The sequence below is a fragment of the Aspergillus stella-maris genome (genome assembly GCF_047715825.1).
Source record: "Aspergillus stella-maris strain CBS 113639 unplaced genomic scaffold BDV14scaffold_18, whole genome shotgun sequence".
In the NCBI taxonomy this organism is placed as follows: Eukaryota; Fungi; Ascomycota; class Eurotiomycetes; order Eurotiales; family Aspergillaceae; genus Aspergillus; species Aspergillus stella-maris.
In genome coordinates, this window is record NW_027396812.1 from 151,479 (window position 1) to 171,766 (window position 20,288).

General features: G+C 50.9%; 7 protein-coding genes across 7 annotated transcripts; 3 read left to right on the forward strand and 4 right to left on the reverse strand.

Moving 5' to 3' along the window:
* Positions 1-241: 241 nt before the first annotated feature.
* Positions 242-1,141, reverse strand: BDV14DRAFT_198741 (uncharacterized protein; the record flags this gene model as incomplete). The annotated part of the gene is made up of 1 exon (XM_073773027.1): positions 242-1,141. One exon carries the CDS (start codon positions 1,139-1,141, stop codon positions 242-244), a length of 900 nt encoding a protein of 299 aa, XP_073629581.1.
* A 2,071-nt stretch (positions 1,142-3,212) lies between these two features.
* Positions 3,213-5,085, forward strand: BDV14DRAFT_207915 (GMC family oxidoreductase; the record flags this gene model as incomplete). Its single annotated transcript, XM_073775270.1, has 3 exons — positions 3,213-3,255; positions 3,323-4,039; positions 4,103-5,085. 3 exons carry the CDS (start codon positions 3,213-3,215, stop codon positions 5,059-5,061), a joined length of 1,719 nt encoding a protein of 572 aa, XP_073629582.1. The 3' UTR covers positions 5,062-5,085.
* Positions 5,086-5,805: 720 nt separating this feature from the next.
* On the reverse strand, positions 5,806-9,155 carry BDV14DRAFT_207917 (putative beta-galactosidase; the record flags this gene model as incomplete). The annotated part of the gene is made up of 3 exons (XM_073775271.1): positions 5,806-7,079; positions 7,133-8,522; positions 8,576-9,155. 3 exons carry the CDS (start codon positions 9,153-9,155, stop codon positions 5,906-5,908), a joined length of 3,144 nt encoding a protein of 1,047 aa, XP_073629583.1. The 3' UTR covers positions 5,806-5,905.
* A 633-nt stretch (positions 9,156-9,788) lies between these two features.
* Positions 9,789-12,162, reverse strand: BDV14DRAFT_170928 (glycoside hydrolase family 2 protein). The gene is made up of 4 exons (XM_073768301.1): positions 10,688-12,162; positions 10,243-10,635; positions 9,915-10,176; positions 9,789-9,869 (listed from the first exon to the last, which is right to left on the reverse strand). The coding sequence occupies exons 1-3, from the start codon at positions 12,082-12,084 to the stop codon at positions 10,044-10,046; spliced, it is 1,923 nt and encodes a 640-aa protein (XP_073629584.1). The 5' UTR covers positions 12,085-12,162; the 3' UTR covers positions 9,789-9,869; positions 9,915-10,043.
* A 56-nt stretch (positions 12,163-12,218) lies between these two features.
* Positions 12,219-14,162, reverse strand: BDV14DRAFT_198745 (fungal specific transcription factor domain-containing protein; the record flags this gene model as incomplete). The annotated part of the gene is made up of 6 exons (XM_073773028.1): positions 12,219-12,447; positions 12,497-13,036; positions 13,083-13,244; positions 13,291-13,922; positions 13,970-14,050; positions 14,106-14,162. 6 exons carry the CDS (start codon positions 14,160-14,162, stop codon positions 12,219-12,221), a joined length of 1,701 nt encoding a protein of 566 aa, XP_073629585.1.
* Positions 14,163-14,790: 628 nt separating this feature from the next.
* BDV14DRAFT_198746 (sugar porter family MFS transporter) lies at positions 14,791-16,545 on the forward strand (the record flags this gene model as incomplete). Its single annotated transcript, XM_073773029.1, has 4 exons — positions 14,791-15,026; positions 15,074-15,183; positions 15,231-15,396; positions 15,456-16,545. The coding sequence occupies 4 exons, from the start codon at positions 14,791-14,793 to the stop codon at positions 16,543-16,545; spliced, it is 1,602 nt and encodes a 533-aa protein (XP_073629586.1).
* A 547-nt stretch (positions 16,546-17,092) lies between these two features.
* BDV14DRAFT_207919 (uncharacterized protein) lies at positions 17,093-19,608 on the forward strand (the record flags this gene model as incomplete). The annotated part of the gene is made up of 4 exons (XM_073775272.1): positions 17,093-17,531; positions 17,613-17,776; positions 17,830-18,783; positions 18,831-19,608. The coding sequence occupies exons 1-4, from the start codon at positions 17,154-17,156 to the stop codon at positions 19,606-19,608; spliced, it is 2,274 nt and encodes a 757-aa protein (XP_073629587.1). The 5' UTR covers positions 17,093-17,153.
* Positions 19,609-20,288: the final 680 nt, after the last annotated feature.

Consider the following 20,288-nt stretch of genomic DNA (forward strand, 5'->3'; position numbering starts at 1 on the left):
TGTTGAAAAGGTCATTCATGTGTGATGGTCAATGGTCTACTATGGCGGAGATCATGTTGGGCTGCGCCTTGCGTTCTGAGATGGAGTCATGGTTTGGGGGCAGCTTCCACATACATCAAGCCTGGAGCGACCGTCGCGACTGTTGGAGATTTCAGATGAACTTTGCCTGTTCCTCTTTGTGCACTAGGATTGGTGTCCCGACATATCCCTCATGGACGAATTGAATTTATTTCACCATATTCTATGGCAAATTTTCTTCAATATAAGACAGATAGCAACCTTCGCTTCGAAAGACGTCATCTAAAATTGCCAGTCTCTTAGGAATCGTCCCGCCACGATGGAGTTCCTGGTCAAATGTGATCACCACACTTGTCCGACGAAACAGTTCCTCAGTGGCAGCAGTAAAAGGTGAATGGCGTTTCATTATGCTTCCCCAGGTGACCCTTATCCAGATGGCCCCGTTCGGGTTGTGATGCCGCACCCCATAATCTTGCACAATATCGTATACAAGCCCAAAGCGGAGGCCTGGTTTCATGTTCAAATCAGGACTGTCCTTATCTGTCGACGTCTCGCTTCTGTCTAAAAATGCGGTATGGATGACAGAGGTCCCCTGCCCACTCTTGGACCGCCGTACATATCCGAGGCCAGGCTGCGGGGGTTGCGTTACCAGCATGCGTCGCCACGATGCTTCACGGCGAGTGTATGCTCGCCATCGGGCTTTGTATGACTCATCGATGATTTCCCTTAGCCAGTCTTCTTCCCTCGCAAAGGTCATTTGTTGCATGAAATGTTCCCAACGAATGAACTCCCGATTCTTTGTGAGGTTGAAGAATACGCCGCCAAAATGCTTCTCCAATAGAGGATTGATGGACACCCGCAGCCGCGTGCAGTACGGCTCTGGAATTGCGCTCTCTCCTCTGGTCATAGAATCAGGTAAGTCGTATAGCTCTTTTGGCTTGGCTGGGGACGAAACGGGGTCGAAGAAGAGAGCCTGCTGTAGTCTCGGTGAGTTCCTGATGGTTGTCAGCCAGTAGCTGCTAACGCGCTGCGCAGCGACTAGAAGATCGGTCATGTCCAATTGCAAGAGGATCAACTCCAGTATCTCAGGTATACATAGTGCCCTCTCTGTTGCTGTGGCCATGTTGACTGGTGTGGTATGGTTGATGGTGGGGTTTATCCCTTTGCTGTGGAAGGATATTGCGAGTCATGCATGGTAATCACGCCCGCGCCAGTCATCTGCGACTGCTTACATGTTTGCTTATTCCGCTATCTTCGCACCTTTTGCGTTGCCCAAATATTACGGTATCAGCATCAAATTTCCCAAAGACATTATGCCCTTCATCCAGCCGCCTCCCTTGTCGCCATCGCAACGTCAAAGTGCGGGAAAGAGGACCGACAATGTGCTAACTACATACGGTTGAACAAAGAGAAGTGCCTCTATCAGGATCCGAAAACTCTACATCACCAACCTAGTGTAATTGCGGATACTGCCAGAGGCCTTTATGGTAATATCAGGGCATATCCAGGTCAAAAGCCAGTCAACCACCTCACAGCAGGAACCAGAAGTCTAGTCAATGATGGCCAATTCTCCATTGACTCACCCCCTTCCAAGCCTACTAACAAGCTGTCGCTTGGGTTTAAGTAGGTTCCTCAATCCTGATACTCTATCTTGTGTGAATGGTGCGATCCAAGCAGTTTGTCAAACGATGTCCTGTCTGCCCTCCTAGAAGACGTCACGGCAAACTGCTATCTCTTTGCCTTGTGGTATGCCGGGGCATCCGTCACAAGGGAATATATACCTGGTCCAAGGCCTAGTTCTGACGTCAAAACAAAATTGAAGTGTGCAGTGGCCTGGAGGAAGCCTACGAGACAGTTTTAGGTGTGGAGTTACTAGCCTATCCGATCATAAGGAAGGACATAGACTCATTGCCCCATGGTATCATCATCAGTATCACACGACTTGCACAAAGTATTGGATTTGACCGAGATGGGCAGCGCTCGGACGGCCTCAAGTCTACCAAGATGTCATTTTTGACGACGGATATCGTTGCATGTCGTCTGGTTAGGCGTACGATATGTGCTGCTCAGTAGCTTACCCCTGCGATATCTTGTGGACGCGTCGAAGCTCCTGATGCATTCTTTCACTGGCCAGATGCAAGTACATCGGGAACAGCGCGGATGTGTTAGGGAGATCTCCTTGCGCTTGGGATATTCTTGAAGGGAGTGGTATGTTCTTTCGCTACGCCGCGACGAGGCAGAAGTAGACGGGCCTGGTATTTCCAGCCAAGACGTCCAGAGCCACGCTGGCCATGGAGCTGAGAGCATGGAAAATGAGGGGCACGTTCAAACGGATCTGGACTTTCTAGGCGAGATGTTTGATTGGAGCGGGCGGTGGTTGTCACTAAGACGACCTAACTACCACACCCAACGCTTCTTAAGTATATCCTCAGCCTGCGCCTGCCCTAGCTCAGCCTGGTAGGTGCCCAGCTCGGTCGCTCTTCCCAAAGCTGAAGACTTCACCAGAATTCCCCTTCCTCAAATAATATTTCTCTCCCGTTAACCCTCGTTTGACCCTCAATACATCAGGTGCACGGTTGGCACTCGCTTCCCTCGTCTAACCCGCCTCCGTCGCTTGATGATCGGCTCAAGAGACTATCTGCTGCAGCTCAGCCGCTTCGAGTTATCAAGCCTTGACTCATCAACCCTGCATGCCTATCGCGCTCCATTGGCCAATTCGAACTTCGCAAACATTCTTCCAGCCGTACGTCGTCGCATCAATGCACGCTTATGCCTCTCAGTGGAGACGTCACGCGGTGATCATTTCCTCGTATTGTAGAGACTCGGAATCCCGAGTCTAGGCGAGAGCTAGCCTGTCCGTTCGTCGCGCATTCCACAGCACTAGGCTTAGGGCGTGCAGTGTTTCAGCAAGGTCCTTGCGAGGTCGGAGCCTGGGTTCACATGCGGTCAATGATGCTTGTGCGTGTGCTGAAGTGGAACACCGGACAATTTCCATACCGGTGAGGGAAGAGAGCGGGGATATAAATTGGATCTTCCACATCCATGGCGCTGGGGTTCTGTCTGCAAGCGTTCAACAAGCTGAGATTGTGCAGTAGTTGGTAGATTCGACGGAACATATATCCGGCTCTTTTTTAAGACTATCTTTGTTCTCTAGATTTGCTCTCGTTCATTCACCGCACGCACAGTCAATCGCAATGTCTTCTTCCCTCGAATCGTGGGACTTTATTATAGTCGGAAGTATGTTGTTACCCGTTCTCTCGAGTCACCTCAATTATCCAGCAATCTTAACTAACAATCCAACCAGGCGGTCCCTCTGGCAGCGCCCTCGCATGGAAGCTCGCAACTGCATCATCTAAACCGCGCATTCTCCTCCTCGAAGCCGGGTTAGCGAAGGATGACCGTTCTCTGCTCGTCTCCGGCCAACGCTGGACAACATTCCAGAATGCCGATATGAACTGGGGATATCAAACAACCCCTCAAGAAAACTGCGCTGGTCGCCAGATTGATTATTCCCGCGGCAAAGTCCTCGGCGGGAGTAGTGCCATCAACTTTGGTGTTTATACCGTTGGTGCGAGGGATGATTATGACACATGGGCTGAGATGGTAGGCAATGAAACTTTTTCTTGGAAGGAGATACAGAGGCGGTTCAAGGAGATTGAGAGCTTTGACGGGGTCGTTAAGGATGAGAGGTATCAGCGGTTTGTGAACCCAGATATGGAGCATCATGGCTCAGATGGTCCACTCAAGGTAGGCTATGCTGAGGAATGGGAAGATGACATGCCACCGCTGCTCGAGGCGTTTCAGGATGCTGGAGTGCCGTTAAATGGAGACCATAACTCGGGGGATCCGATAGGGTTGGCACTGTGTCTCAATTCCGTCTCGCAGGGATGTAGGAGTACGGCGAAGGATTTGATCAATGCAGTTACCTCTGGGAATCTGGAGATAAAGACTGGAAAAGCAGTGCGTCGGGTTATACTGGATGGAACAAGGGCAGTGGGTGTTGAAGTAGATGGGGAGATTTGTGAGTTACCATTATTTTTGCCACAAGATCTCCACTCTTCCTATGTCTGATTACAAGAAACAGTCTATGCATCAAAGGAGGTCATCCTCTCCGCCGGATCCCTGGACACACCGCGTATCCTCATGCACTCTGGCCTCGGTCCAGCCTCCCAACTATCAGCCTTCAACATCCCCATCGTCAAAGACATACCCGCCATAGGCCAAAACCTCGTTGACCACTTCTTCGTCCCATTGATATTCGCCCGCAAGCCAGACACAAACGATCGAACCGCCTTCTACGGCGACCAATCTGCCCTCGACGCTGCAACGACCCAATGGAACCAAGACGGCACAGGCCCCTGGTCAAAATACGGCTCGCAACTAACAATGGGCTGGCTCAAGAGTCCCGCTATCCTGGCATCGTCCGAGTTCGCAGATTTGTCGCTTGATGTGCAAGAGTTCCTGAACAAGCCAACAATCCCGCACTTTGAAATCGCCACGCATTTCCCGGTGCATATGCTTTCCCCGCCAGGGGCTTTCAAAGACTACAGCTACCTCTGCCTCATTGTCTTCCTGATGAACGAGCAGAGCAAAGGAAGCGTAACGCTACACTCGTCTGACCCGGACATTCCTTTACTCTTTAACCCGAACGTCCTCGCCCATCCATACGACAGACGAGCATGCATCGAAGCAACGCGTGAACTCCTGCGCATAGCACGACATGATTCTTTTGCAAAGGATACAGTCGGTACAATCGCCTCCCCGGCCTCTGAGTCAGATGATGACATTCTCAAATACTGGAGTGAGAACTGTAGTTCGTCTTGGCATATGAGCGGGACTGTTAAGATGGGGAATGAACGGGAGATCAAGGAGGGCAGTGCGGCGGTGGATAACCGGTTTAGGCTTGCGGGTGGTGCTATCCAGGGGTTGAGAGTGGCTGATATGAGTGTCGTGCCAGTGCTGACGAATAATCATACCCAGGCGACGGCTTATGTTACGGGGGTTACGGCCGCGGATGTTCTGATTCGGGAGTACGACTTGTAAAAAGATACATCAGGGTTGGACGGGATGCTGGGTAGAAGGAGGTAGGAAAATAGCATCTGGAGCTCTCTACTTGGACTGATGTTACTTCCAATCTTGATTCAAGTTGTTCTGTTTGGCTATCTGTAGTGTTGTTTGGGTGCCTTGTCTCATTTTCATACTTATAGGTACCCTTAGAGCTAGAGACGCTAAAAGTTACCTTTCATCCTCGCACATACACATAAGCTACCCTTCCCCATCAAGCTCTCATATTATACCTTGGCCTCCAAATAAGACGCATTTAATGCAAACTGCTTGCTTAAACTCCTTTGATTGGATACCTAGCCCTGGCGTCGTCCATGTTTTTACTATATTTCACTGGACCATCGAGGCAAACACTGCATGACGGGCAGGGTCAAGGGGTTTAAGATGCTCATCTAGACAACATCAGTGGATTGGAACTACCTAGGTAGTGAGACCTTCCTTCCTGGAAAGTGGTTTGGGTTGGACCTGAATGTTGACTTCACCATTACGATGGTGCCAGGGTGAAGGGGCTAGCTATATGACTATGATCCGATATGCGATTGTCTTATTTCGGTGAGACATTTGCAGGATGGGTTGCTTGATGGTGTTAACATTATGGCGTCGGATCATGTTGTTGGAAGTTTGAATAGGGATTAATGTGCTATGGGCGAAGGAAACAGGCATTGGTGTTGTTCAAGATCCTGGGAAGACGACCTGGAGAGTGTGACGCCACAATTTGATATTCCAGTCTAGACTTAGGTCATCTCACTTCTAATGGAAAAGCCAATCTGAATCTCGGCATGAGATCTAACACATAGATAGGACGACTATTGAACGGGACTGATTACTTCCCAAACCAAGGCTCAATCGTAAACCCAAAGCTCTTCTCCTCACAAGGAACGCGATACTTATCCAGAGTCCGCGGTCCACAAGCCCCAGTGCCAACACCGCTGCTCTCAACGTCAAGCCGTACCCTAACGCGCTTCTCAGGAACGAGCTCATTCGCGTGTTTAGCTGCTTCCACCGCCTCAGGGCTATATCGCGTGGCAACCCATTGGAACAATTGGTCTTTCTCGTAATCGTTCTTTCCGGGTTCGTAGTCGAGGCTGAGATCTGGTTGGCGTTTTATGCGCAGGCCCCAGCCGCGCGCGTCACCAAGTCTCAGCCAGCGGGTTCCCATTCTGTTGCCGCCTTCTTGGGGGACTTCGTAGGGGGTGTGGAGTTCGTTTGTGCTCGCCGTGTAAATGCCAAGTTTCTGAGATCGTTTCTTATCCGCGTAGCTTTCTCCTGGGCCAAGACCGAACCACGTTGCATTGTCCAAATCATTGTTCAGGAATAGATCAAAACCAATGCGAGGGACATCAGTCGGTTTCGCTCCTGTGGGCTTGATTTCTGCTGTCACGGCTAATGTCCCGTCTCCGGTGATTATGTATCTGTTGTGCGCTTCGTAGCCCCAGGCCAGAATTGGTGGGGATATGAATGTATCTGTTTCGATGAGGACCGTGGACTTGATAGTCTTTATTGTGAATGATCGCAATTGCGACGTGAGTGCATCAAGGCCATACCGGCGCCATTCTCCCAGGTCATATGGAACATCATTATCTGTTGGCGGGCGCCAGAACCCGGGAACAAGTGTCGGTGAGGTACTGTCTGAGAGAAGCTCTTGGCCGTGGATATTCCAGCTCGTGAGATATCCCGTTGTCGTGGAGAAGGAGATACTAAAGTCTGTACCCACTATTGTACTGTGTGACCTTGACGATGAAACCTTCAATGGGAGGTCGGCTTTAACAAGGGTGTTTATTAGGGGTACATCAGGTCTGTCAAGACGGTGCTGGAACCAACCGATCTCATGGTTGGCGTCCAGGCCTGGGGTGTCATGCTTGGTGGTAAATGTAACAGTGAGCCACGTTTCCTTGTGGTATGGCGCCCTCTCCAAGGCTTTCGGGAACTCGATTCGACCAACTTCCTTTGGCTTGATCTCGGGAAGTTCTAGGCTTCCCGCAGCGACGGTTGTTGATCTGCCTGATTTCAGTACTCACTTTAGCAAATGAGAAGGAAAGTGAAAACATACCCCTCGTCCAGCCTTTCAACCTTGTATGTAGCCTGCAGATCATCAAGACCAACAAAGTCGTGCCGATTCTCAATGCAGATGAAACCATCCTCCACCCAACCGTGCACAGGCGCATACGCCTTTCGCAGCTCCACGAACCCTGGCGTCGGAGTATGATCGCTGTAAAGAAGACCATCGAGCACGAAGCTGCCATCATTTGGCTCGTCGCCAAAGTCACCACCGTAGCAGTAGTGGCCCTTTTGCTCATCCCACAAGCCGTGGTTCGCCCACTCCCAGATCCACCCACCCTGCAGTCGTCGGTGAGTGCGGAAGGCATCCATGTACTCCTCAAGTCCACCGGGTGCGTTGCCCATTGCGTGCCCGTACTCGCAGAGGACAATAGGCTTCTTAAAAGAGTCACCCTGTTCATTTGCCAAGCGGGTTATCCTCGCGACGGATGGGTACATGTAGGAAAACATATCCGCAGTTTCAGCATTCATGTCACCCTCGTAGTGCACCGGTCTAGATGGATCGGTGTTCTTAATGTAGGTATACATCGCTTTGTGATTGTCTCCGTAGAATGCCTCATTTCCGAGAGACCAGATAACAACGGACGCGTAATTCCGATCGCGGGCGAGCATTTGTGCAGCCCGGTCAACGTACGCATCGTGCCACGTCGGGTTATTGCTCGTAAATTGAGCTGCTGCCGCGAATGTCAGCTTCTTTCGCTCCTCGTAGTCCATGCTCTCGGGAATATCAAGTGGACGTGCGATTGCGTCGTAGAAGCCGTGACACTCGAGATCTGCCTCGTCCATCACCCACAGGCCTAGTTCGTCGCAGAGAGAGAATAGTTGAGGTGTAGATGGGTAATGGCAGCAGCGCACCGAGTTGACATTGTGTGTTTTCATAAGGAGGAGATCTTTCTTGACAAATTCTAGAGGAACGGCGCGCCCATGAAGAGGGTGGTGGTCGTGACGGTTGACGCCGCGAAAGAGGATTGGAGTGCCATTGACGCTGATATTGCCGTTCAGCATCTCAACTTGCCGAAAACCGACGCGGTGCTCTATCCTTTGTAACATTGTTCCAGTAATGGGATCGCTGAGGATTATGACGAGATCGTAAAGATTCGGTGTTTCAGCGGTCCATTTCCTAGGGTTCGTCGTCGAGAGGGAGAATGACAAGGTCCCATCGCTGTCAAAGGACTGTTCTCCTATGTCATTAAGGGCGTCGCGACTGATTGGGTCAAATAAGGTGACTGTGACATTACCAGACTCGGTAGCAGCTACGTCGAGGGTTACTTTGAGCTCCGCGTCTTTATACTCGCTGTCGAGGATGGTTTGCACATGGAAATCTTCAATCCTTGCAGTCGAAGGGAACGCAACCAGAGTGACGTCGCGGAATATACCTGCACCTGTTAGCCTTCCTCGTCCTAAGTAGACATCTCAGTCCCCGTTCTTGACCTACCGGATAACCACCACTGGTCCTGATCCTCAATATAGCTCCCATCTGACCATTGATAGACCCTCACAAACACCTCGTTCTCTTCACCCCTGGTGACAATCTCACTAATATCAAACTCCGCCGGGTTGCGACTCCCCTGCGCATATCCGACTTCAACGCCATTGACCCAAACATGGTATGCGCTGTCAACGCCGTCGAAGCGGAGCCGGAGCTGTGAGTTAGAGTCCCACTGCGACGGAACGTGAAATGTGCGTTTGTATGTCCCCGTCGCATTTTCACTCGGGACAAACGGTGGGTTGACGGGGAACGGAAAGATCGTATTTGTATAGTTGGGTCGGCCGTAGCCCTGGAGTTGCCAGTGACCCGGGACGGCAATGGGCTTCCATTCCACATCATCTGGGGATTCTGTCTCATCGGCGATACTGGAAGGCGACGGTGCAAGTAAAGGCGACGAGACGTAATTGAAGTCCCAATTGCCGTTTAGCGATAAATTGGTGTCTGGAATCCAGTAGGCGCGGGGTTTCAGGCGATTACGCTGGAAGACAGCGGGATTTTCCCAGTCATTCGGGGTCGAGGTAGCCATTTTGCTCTTAGTAGACACAATGATGTCCGTGGCGTCGACGAACAATTAATCCTGGCTTTTCAATACTTGCTCTGTTCAACCCCCGGGAAATTTAAACAACACCACTGCGGGGACTCGACAACACCTGACGTAGCTCGAAGCTGCACAGCTGTCACATCGTTCGGGGATATCGGATCGTACGGCGGCTAAATTGGTGCCACGATGGGCAGTTGCATGCAGGCTATAGATTTGGGCACGGACCATGGTCCGATCCCGATTAGGGCATCGGGGGTGTCGGTCCCGGCGGGGTGCGGGGCATGCATGTATCGCCTGGTGTGCTTGATAATCATTGGTTGGATTGTTCTCTGGTATTTCACATAAAGGATTCCATGATCGGACTCGGAGGCACGAGTCAGGAAAGCGAGTTTCTCCCAGTCGACCTTGAAGGGTTGTGGGTGACGGAGAGGTTGTGCAGCAGATGTCAGAAAGAATTTGAACAAAGACTGAAAGGATAACGTAGAGATCCGTAATTATTCAGCGTAAAGAAGCGACTACTTCTGCAATGAAGGCCCGCTTCATGCCAAGTGGCAAATTTGAGACTGTGGAAGGAGCAGACTCTACGTATCTCGTGAGGAAGGGGCAACCAACCCCCACCCCCGCCGCCTTTATGGAAGGCGCCTTTGCTGGTGCGACGGCTGGCAGATTACCGACATGAAATGCATCTAGTGCTAACTTCTGTAAACTTTAGGGTTGGCCTCTCGCGGATAGAATCGTTCTTACAATTCAACGCTTGTGATCTTCGGGCTTGTGATCCTCGACGCGTGCAACAGTATCTTGAATGCAATTCTCTGTGTCCATAGACAAGGGACAAATATGTCCTGGCTGGGGGATTTAGCTACATAGTAATGCTCACTGCCTAGGCGCAACATTCCCATAATAGTACTGCTCTGCAGCATCCATAAGCGCCTTGACCTTCTCCGCAGGAACCTTTTCCTTGCGATCATACGAGTAAAGCCCATTAACCTCTTGCTCGATATCAGTCCTACGTGTAGACATATTAGTACTCTTCACAGGAGAAGTCAGGAGAATAGGAGGGAGGCCAACTTACAACTGCGTATAAACAAACCCACACGTATGACCCCCTTTAACAACAGCCATAAACAACTTCTCCAACCTACACAATAAATCATCCGCGTCTGCCGCAGTCGTATACCCCCAGTCACGCTCGCCGGCTTTGACATTCTGTGAGGGTGCAATATTCACCCCGCCGAATTCAGAGCAGATTACTGGGGCGCCGGGGGTATGTGATGAACCTGCGTCGCCTTCTATGGGGTCAACAAACATCTCGCCGTTGAGCTTGCGGGCTAGAATCCCGCCTTCCATTTTCGAGCAGATTTCAGCCAGCTCTGTAGAGTCGGAGTAGTCGTGGTAGGTTGTTAGGTCTGTTTGGATGGATTCCCAGCCGCAGTTGTCGTTTATGGGGCGAGTTGGGTCGAGGGATCTGAACAGTGTTAGCATCATGGTAACTAGACAAAGAGGACAAGGTGAAATACTTTGTCAGCTTATACAAATGCCGAATATGTCCTCTCTCCTTAGCATTATCCTTCAAATTCTTATACCCCCAGCTCTCATTGACGGGCGTCCAGACGACAACGCACGGGTGGTTGCGGTCCCTCTTAACAACCTGCGCCCACTCATCATTAAACCGATCAATGTACTCGTCGCTAAATTCATATGCGTTGCCAATCTCGCCCCAGACCAGGAATCCAAGTTTATCAGCCCAGTAGAGGAATCTCGGGTCTTCAACCTTCTGGTGCTTGCGGCACCCATTGAGTCCGACCTTTTTAGAGAGTATAATGTCTTCTAGCAACGCGTCACCGGATGGAGGCGTTAGACCGGTTTCGGGCCAGTAGCCTTGGTCAAGACAGAGTTTTTGAAATATGGGCTTGCCGTTCAGGCGGAATGTGCTGTCGCCGTTTTCCCAGGAGATGTTGCGCATTCCGATTGTAGTGCGGATTTCGTCGATGGGGGTTTCGGTTGTGTCGAAGAGTTGCAGTTTCACGTCGTAGAGCGTTGGGTGCTCTAGCGACCAGATGGCGACTCTATCCTGCCAGATATTCGTATCCTCAAAACTAGCAATTGGCGCTTTGGAATCCTCCGGAAAACGTGCCTTAACTTCAAACTCCCCAGAGACAGCCCCCTCGCCAATTTGAACCTTCGTTTCGCCCACTTGCACTCCTTCAAGGGAAATTGTGATCTTGACAGTACTAGCCTTATCCCCTTCGCCAGAAACAACAATAGTCCCCGTGACCTTACCACCCTTCACATCATCACTCCTAAACACAGTCCCACCACTCGCATCCTTAATCCTCAAACCAGGTACAACCTCCAGCCAAACATCCTGCCAGATGCCGCTGGTGGGTGTATAAAATATACTCTCAGGCACAGGACCCCAGTACTGCTTCCCGCGAGGTTGGGTAAGGTCAGTTGGTGAATCGCGAATCCGCAATGTGACTCTTGCTGTGTCCTTGGCGCCTTGGAATGCCCGCGTAATGTCGACGTCAAAGGGGACGTATCCGCCTCTGTGTGCCGCGTATGCTTCGCCGTCCACCCAAACGGTACATTCGTAGTCTACTGCGCCGAAGCGGAGGAGGAGATGTTTGTTGTTGCGCTTGTCCGCCTCCGATCGGATGTCCCGAACGTCGCGCTCGTACCAGATGTATTCGTGGGCTTCTTGGAGATTTATGCCTGAGGCGGGGACTTGGAATGCGTAGGGAACAATAATATCCCGCTTTTCGTGTTTCTCGGTTTGTGTTGGGAGACCGTTGCGCTGCCAGCCTTGGGCAAGGCCGGTGTTGGAGTCGTCGAAGAGGAAGGACCAGGGTCCGTTGAGGGAGGTCCAGGTGAGGTCTTTGCGAACAAAGTCCGGACGGGGGTACTCCGTTGCCATAATGAGTGATCACAGTGCTTACTGGAATTAGAGAGTTGAAGATTGTATGAAGGATGGCTAGGTGGGCTGGTGTTTGACCCCGCGGCGCAGATGACGTATACTCTGATCTATACTCTATAAAGTAGGCATGATATTTATAGAACAGTATCTGGGTCTAGAATGCTTTGTAACAACCCACCAGCATCCTCGATCAAGCTGATACTCTGCTGGACACTCGGCGATACTCCACTCCTTGGAATCTGCATCCACTGTGTCAAGTGTTGGCTGAGTTGGGGGCCTAGGCTAGTGATGCCTCTCGGAAGACATGTCCGAAGCGATGTCTCTCGCGCGGTCGCCAACGCAATAAGCATAACCGATGCCATACTAAAAACCAAAATAAGACAGGGTGTTTTGCGGGGAGTCGCTAACTTACGATAGAGAACAAATCCAGGTATCGACCATGATTGTCTGTGGGAAGCCCTGAAGATTGTGTGCGTGGAGATAGCAGGCCTCCAGGCACGTCTTGCAGCCTTCGTACACGTCCGAGACAGGTTTCGACCGTGACGCAAGTGAAAAAGCAGCTGTAAGGTACGGTCGGAAGATTACACTCTTGCATGCTAGGTATCGTTGACGTAAGAAGCCCGCCTCAATCGAGTGGGCAGGGTCGCGATTCACATCAAAGTGGAATGTAGGGGGTAACAGATCCTTCCACTTTGTGAGCTGATGGTCTAGCTCAGCGACCACGGATGAAAATTGGTGTATGTCGGATGCTACACCGCTGTTGGGTGCATATAACAAGTCGTGTACGCGATTGAGAAGCCGGCGCATAGATATGCAAGCTAGAAAATAGAGCGATGACTGTTCTTCGGTGAGTAGCGAAGAGTGCGTATGGTATTGGCCTGGTAGAGGAATCGAAGATTCTATCTCGGCAATCCCGGCCTGGGGAAGGGCTGAAAGTTCTGCCAGGTAATCGCTGATCGATCAGTGGTGTTCAAGGGAATAGAACACAGCCGACTCACCTCTCCAGGATATAACAGGACCAGAAGATCCTGCGAAGACATTCGAGATCCTCCGGCACGGACATTGAGGATGGATATGACAGAAGTAGACGGCACTTGATGGCGGCCGCGCTAATAAAGGACCACGCTTGTATGGGGCGCTGTAGAAAGGCAAAATACAGACTGACAGCGTTAGATCGGTCGCAGTCGCTTTGAATAAAAGACTTACGCCGTGAAGAAGAGGCATTGAACGGCTTCCGTAGAACATCCAGCTTGAGCTAGGTGGACTTGCCTAAAAGCGCGATCAAAGTACAGGCTGCCGATGATCAGCCATCGGTGCTTTCGATCTGACTCGTTTGAGGAGGCATCGTTCGATAGCGTAGTTATAAGATGACTAGCACATCCCAGAGAAAGTACCAGCAAGGTCAAGCAAGCGTCAATTCCATCATCTAGACTGCCAGATAGGATCCGCAATTCGACTTCAGTTCGCTTGGACTGTGAGAGAGTGGGATACCAGAAGTTCACATTGTCTTCAAAGTCTGCTAGTATTTCCCTGACTTCTGTTTTATCTAAGTACGGCAAAGTACCTGGGCTCTGGTGTTTGAACTGAGGGCGTTGGCTCTCGAGATGAAACACCGAGCCGCGATGGTTCTGTCGTAGGCCATGTAAGTCTCTCAACTGCGGCCACGCCAAGATAGATTCAGTGGCTGATGAGTGGAACTGTGAGAGAATAGCATTGGAAATCTGATCGTGCGGGGCAGTCGCGTGGTGGGTCGAGTCTATTGTCGTAGGCGAAACAAAGGCGAGGGGTGAAGAAGCTATTCGCGGATCCAAAGGCGTTGTCGGGCCCAGTAACGAGTGCTATGAATGAGTTAGGGCAGGTGCGACTCAGACACGGTCAGGTCAACCTCACCAGGTGCGCCGACATCTCCCGCAACATATTTTCCGAACGTACGACCACGTCCAATACCAGGTCTGTCTTGCTCTTCCTACATCAAGTCAGCGTGATACGTCCGTCTGGCAGCATCCACGTGGCCGACTCACGGTATTGCCTCGGCCCCATATAGGCACTCTTCGCCGGTGGAGGAGCAAGTGGCGCATGGCTGACGTCCATCGCACCTGCCAATCGTTACTATGGGAGCATAGCAGTATCTCTTCCTGCATACCGGGTCTTACGATGGCGGCAAGAGTCGCACTAATGCCAGGTCAGTGTCGCTTTGGGACCAATGGATGACTCTTCCTACCGCGTGAGATGTTCTCTTTCGCTTCCGAGATTCCGAATCACCCTCCATTGCTTGTATTCCTGCGCAATGAGACGATAAGGTGTGGGATGTGCAAGAGTGAGTCTGGAACGCAGTCCGGGGATGCTGGGAGGTCAAGGGTTGAGAGAAACAAGCTAACCGCCAACTCGCCCAATGATAAAGAGCACGATCTGCCCACAAAGCGGGGAAGACAAGCATATGGTTCGATGCGATTCGTGGTGCTTCCGACACCCCCGGGGCGCTTTGACTTGCGACCCCGTGGGGAAATTCCCAGACTTGGCTAGCCACGCGCAAGAGGCTTGCACTTTATCCCATCCGGCCTCTTGATTGGTTCTGCTTTTTGCCGTCGTTGTGTGACCTCGTATCCTCGGCACAAAGACAGGGATGAAGGGAATATAAGTCGGTGTGTCTCCTTTCTGCGAGCAAGGGCCCGGGTTTCTGTCCTTTGCAGAGGAGAAACGTTCATCATGGCCGACGAGAAGATCGCAGTACCAGCCGAGCACAATGAGACGAAGGGGGAGGTCGAGGAGGTTAGGGTGGCGCATGATGCGCTGAACACAAAGTACAACCCATTCACTCTGTCGATGTTCCGGCTGTACTTGATTCTCATCGTCCCTTATCTCTGTGGGTGTCTCAATGGATACGACGGCTCGCTGATGGGTGGGCTCAACGCGATGGAGACCTATCTTGACTTTTTCAACATGTACGTCTCACAGACTGGCTACAACAACTCTTTCTAAGCCAGGATAGGGAAACTTCCGGGTCGAGTACTGGAATTGTTTTTGCCATATACAACATCGGTTCAATTCCAGCAGTCTTCTTTACCGGCCCAGTCAACGACTACTGGGGACGTCGCGTAGGTTGGTTAGCCCGCGTTGTTTTTTAGAGGGCACTCTGACCAATATAGGAATGTTTGTCGGCGCACTAATTATTGTCATCGGCACCTGCATTCAGGCGCCATCGGTCAACAGAGGAATGTTCCTAGCGGGTCGGTTCATTCTAGGGTTCGGCGTGAGCTTCTGCTGTGTCTCTGCACCGTGCTACGTGTCTGAAATGGCCCACCCTGCCTGGAGGTACGTCATTTAAAGTCTCCCAACTAACTAGACCTTGTCTGACAAGTGTTGTGATTTAGAGGAACAATTACCGGACTCTACAACTGCACCTGGTACATCGGTTCGATTCTCGCTAGTTGGGTTGTGTACGGATGCGCGAAACTCGACAATGCTGACTCTTTCCGCATTCCGATCTGGTGTCAACTTATTTCTTCTGTTTTCGTCGTCATTGGGGTTTGGTTCATTCCAGAGTCGCCGCGTTGGCTGATGGCCCAAGATCGTGCTGAAGACGCCGCCAAAATTCTCGCCAAGTATCATGGAGATAACGACACTGAGCACCCTATTGTTCTCTTACAGCTCAAAGAGATGCAACAGAGTATTGCGATTGACGCTTCGGACAAAAAATGGTGGGATTACCGAGAGCTGTATACAGGACATTCCGCGCGCCGAAGGCTCATCTGTGTTCTGGGAATGGCATGTTTTGGTCAGATATCTGGTAACTCGGTCACCTCTTACTATCTTCCGGTGATGTTGGAAAATGCTGGGATCGTGAGTGAGAGTCGAAAGCTCTTGCTCAATGGTATATACCCGCCACTGTCATTCCTCGGGGCTATCACCGGCGCAAGAATGACTGACACTATCGGTCGTCGCCCACTGCTGATCTACTCGTTGCTGTTCTGTTCTGTCGCCTTTGCGATCATCACCGGAACGTCAAAGCTGGCTACAGACGATCCAACAAATACCGCTGCAGCGAATACAACCATCGCCTTTATCTACCTCTTTGGCATTATTTTCTCCTTCGGCTGGACTCCGCTCCAATCCATGTATATTGCCGAAACCCTGACAACTACCACGCGAGCCAAGGGTACAGCAGTCGGCAACCTTGCATCCTCCATTGCCAGCACAATTATACAGTACAGCTCTGGGCCCGCTTTCAAGGACATTCAGTACTACTTTTACCTAGTTTTTGTCTTTTGGGATCTGATTGAGATTGTCATCATGTGGTTCTACTTTCCTGAGACCAAGGACCGTACATTAGAGGAGCTTGATGAGGTTTTCTCCGATCCAAACCCGGTCAAGAGAAGTTTGGTCAAGCGTGATGAGACGACCGCATTGAGGACTATGCATGTTGAGACTGCTGTCGAGGGAAGTAGGGAGGCACAGGTGTAGCAAAAACATGTTGCTCCAAGGCCATATGAGTTTGTAAGCGGACGATAAATTGTTGTATCTTCACTGCTCACATGAAGTCTACGAAATATTGCTGAGTTGTCCATCAAGTGTTGTCAGTAGAAAAGTAATCTGGAGTTGACATTGAACAAAGCGCGCCAAAATATACTACAGCACTATGCGACGAACAACGCCAAAATAAATAACCCTTAGACAAAGAACCTTGTTGATTCTTGAATGAAAGTTTGTCTTAACCTCTTCGTTACAAACGCTGAAGACATTTTGTTCCCTTTTATTGGCTGATAACCTACTTGACCCCTATCAGAGCCGGCCAGAGACACAGCCACTGTAATTGGGGGCCAATTCTCATTTGGAACCAAAACCCGCCAGCCAAGTGGAGGATCCAGCACCGTGCGTCATCTCCACTGTCAACAGATTGCTTGATCAAATAGGCACCGAAAGCTCAGACTGCACTGCCGCAGAGAAAGTCAAGCTTCTGTACTTAGCTTGACCCGGCCCGCAGCCTTCAGTGAAGGCCAACATGCCTTCTTCCTCGCTGTCACGTCTCGCAACCCACCGACACAATAGCATGCCGAAAAAACTACTCCAAGATGCTGCAAAGAGCAGTATCTAGCACGCTCGAGCTAATCTCGCTCCCGAAATCAGACACCCCACTCCATATTCAAAACAATGATATATCCGATTCCGACTCTCTCAACCCCCCCGCGGACTCAACGCATCGCAAGCGCAAGCGCAAATTCGGAGGATGGCAAGCAACGCTCTACCTAGGCTCCATCGCCTCCTTCACAGTCCTGATCATGAACCTGAGTATGGTTCTCTGGGCTTACTTGCGGCATACGGAACCGGGCCAGGGAAAGAATGTTCTTTATGAGGGCGACTGCGATCGCAGCAAGGCGCTTAGCTCCGGGGTTCACTTTTTGATTAATGCGCTTAGTACGGCTTTGCTGAGTGCGAGTAATTTTGCCATGGTATGGTTTTACCTTCTTTTTTTTCTCTTTATCTTGGTGGGTGAGAGATTAGACTGATGGGTTGTTGTTGGTTGTGTATAGCAATGTCTAAGCGCCCCGACGCGAAAAGACGTGGATCGCGCGCATGCACGGAAGAAGTGGCTTGATATCGGCGTTCCCAGTATTCGCAATCTATGGCGGATACCGAGGTCGAGGTTGTTCATGTGGTTGTGTCTCGTTTGGACTTCAGTCCCGTTGCACTTGTTGTATGTCCCCAATTACCCTTCCGATGGCTGACACTAATAGCTGCGACTTCTAGCTACAACTCAACAGTCTACTCCACCATTTCCGCAAACTCCTACGACATTTTCGTAAGCGACTACACGCACCTCATGTCCGCGACCCCCGATGACGTGAAGATCATCTACGACGTATCGAGCAATTACGACTACAACGTCAAGTCTGCCTCGGACCTCGTGGCGCAATCAAAGATCCTCGAACGGCTCGACCCAAAGGACTGTATCTCCGCGTACGCAACGACATTCCAGGCAAAATACGCCAATGTCGCGCTCATAAGCCCGGACTTTAACAGCACCGGGAATATAACCGCGCCCGTTGCGCGACTGGGTACATCTATGGTCCCTAGCGGCGGCGGACCCGAAGAAGCGAATCCGTACTATTGGATATGCAAGGACGGTCGACCGGGTAATAAAGTCGAGCAACACAAAAAAGTATGCTCTGAATACTATAACGAAATCCGGGATCAAGACGAGTGGTACGTTGAGGGGTTCAAAGTAGACTACTGTCTTGCGCAGCGGACACCGGAGAGATGTACGCTGGAGTATAGTCTACCATTGGCGATTGTGGTTATCGGCGCGAATTTCGTCAAGGCGGGGCTTATTGTTGGTGCGGCGGTTATGCTGCGCGGTAAAGGGAGTCCGCTTTTGACGGTTGGTGATGCGATTGCGTCGTTTTTGAGGGTGCGTGATGAGGACAGTCGGGGAAGGGGTCTTTTGGGTAGGGCGGATGTTGTGAAGCCGGGGAGGGAGAGGGCTTTGGTGAGGATTAAGTGTGGTGCGGCGACGGTGGCCAACTTTTGTCTCTCCTTGTTACGCCGGGTTCGAATCAAGCATGTTCCTGAGAAGGTTTGTTGGGGGGTTTATTCTGCACCCGATGAGAAAGAATCCGACAATGATGGACAGGTATACGACGCCACGCCAAAACGCCGCTGGAGGGCCCTATCTAGGGCTCGCTGGGTCACCTGCCTCTTCCTGTAAGTCTTTGTTCCATCCTCCAACAACCACCCTACTAACTACCCAGATACACCGCATCCCTAGCCCTCTGCCTCGGTCTCCTCGGTCGCGGTCTCTCGCTCCTAAACAACACCTCCTCTGTCTGGACATCCGGCCTCGGCGCCGTAAACACAGAAACAATGATCGACGCCCTCGGCTGGCCCGGCGGCCTAATCCCCAACGTACTAATCGCCAACATCCCACAGTTAATCTTCTCCTTCCTATACTTCATGTCAAACGCAATACTCACAAACATGACTCTCGCCTCTGAATGGGACAATTTCGCACTACAACGCAAAGGCCTCCGCGTCTCAACAAAGCCACAATTTCACCAGCGCAGAACGCACTTCCTCTCTCTTCCCTTTCGCTTTGGTGTCCCGCTTATGCTTCTTTCTGCGCTGTTGCATTGGCTCATGTCGCAGAGTATCTTTTTAGTAAGGGTAATGGCGTATTCGGCTGATGGGACGCGGGAAATGAGTCTTGATTCTTTGACGGTTGGGTACTCGCCTCCGGCGGTTGTTGTTGGGCTTTGTGTCGGTCTGCTTTTGCCTGTAGGGTTGGTAGTTCTGGGAATGAGGCGGTTTCGCACGGGGATGCCTGTTGCGGGGAGTTGTAGTGTTGCTGTTGCGGCTGCTTGTCATCCGTTTGGGAAGGGTGGTGATGGTGGTGGGGTAGGCATTGAGTATAGGAGGTTGAAATGGGGTGTTGAATCTCGGATATCGGGGGCCAGGGAGGGGGATGCTGGTCATTGTGCGTTCTCTGATGGTCAAGTCATTCCTCCTCATGATGGTGCAATCTACATGTAATATATATTCAAAGTCTCTACGGTTTCTGGTATTCTATAACCCCCGGTTGTATTTCCTACGGTAAATGTATCTACAAGAGGTTCCGAACACGCCAATGACCAGTGTTGGCCAAACAGCAAATTGAAAATCTCACATATTCAATCAAAGCAACAATATATCACAGTACCGATCATTCGTAACCACACCCCCACAGACAGAAATCACTTCAAGTGCCCTTTGTCTCGGGCCTAGACCTTTTTCAACGCTAAGTGGCTTCCCACTTCTTATAGACTATGTTAACCAAAGACATGCAGTCATTCCTCCAGCCAAGAGGAAAATTGCATTTCCTCAGGTCGGTGATAAACTCGTTAAACTGGTCCTTATACCCCCTCATCGTTCTAGCATGGTTAGGTTGGAATCGTCTATCAGCAGCTTTGGTCCCGTGATTATTGAGAGCCTGTATCGTAAAGGAATCACCTAATCGAGTCTCGTTAGTCATTTAATTTTAAACTCTTTATGCTCTCTCAGAAAATAAAAGATTAAATGTGGGCCGAGAGATTAGTTATTGTTCAGTAACCCCCGCTGCTATAATACATAGAAAGCCTTTCCTACATGAATTTAGCCCCTGCAGGGTGGGGCCATATACCTACGTTGCGCTTCGCCTAGAATATGTGCCCGCCGTGGACCCCGTCTACTGGTGG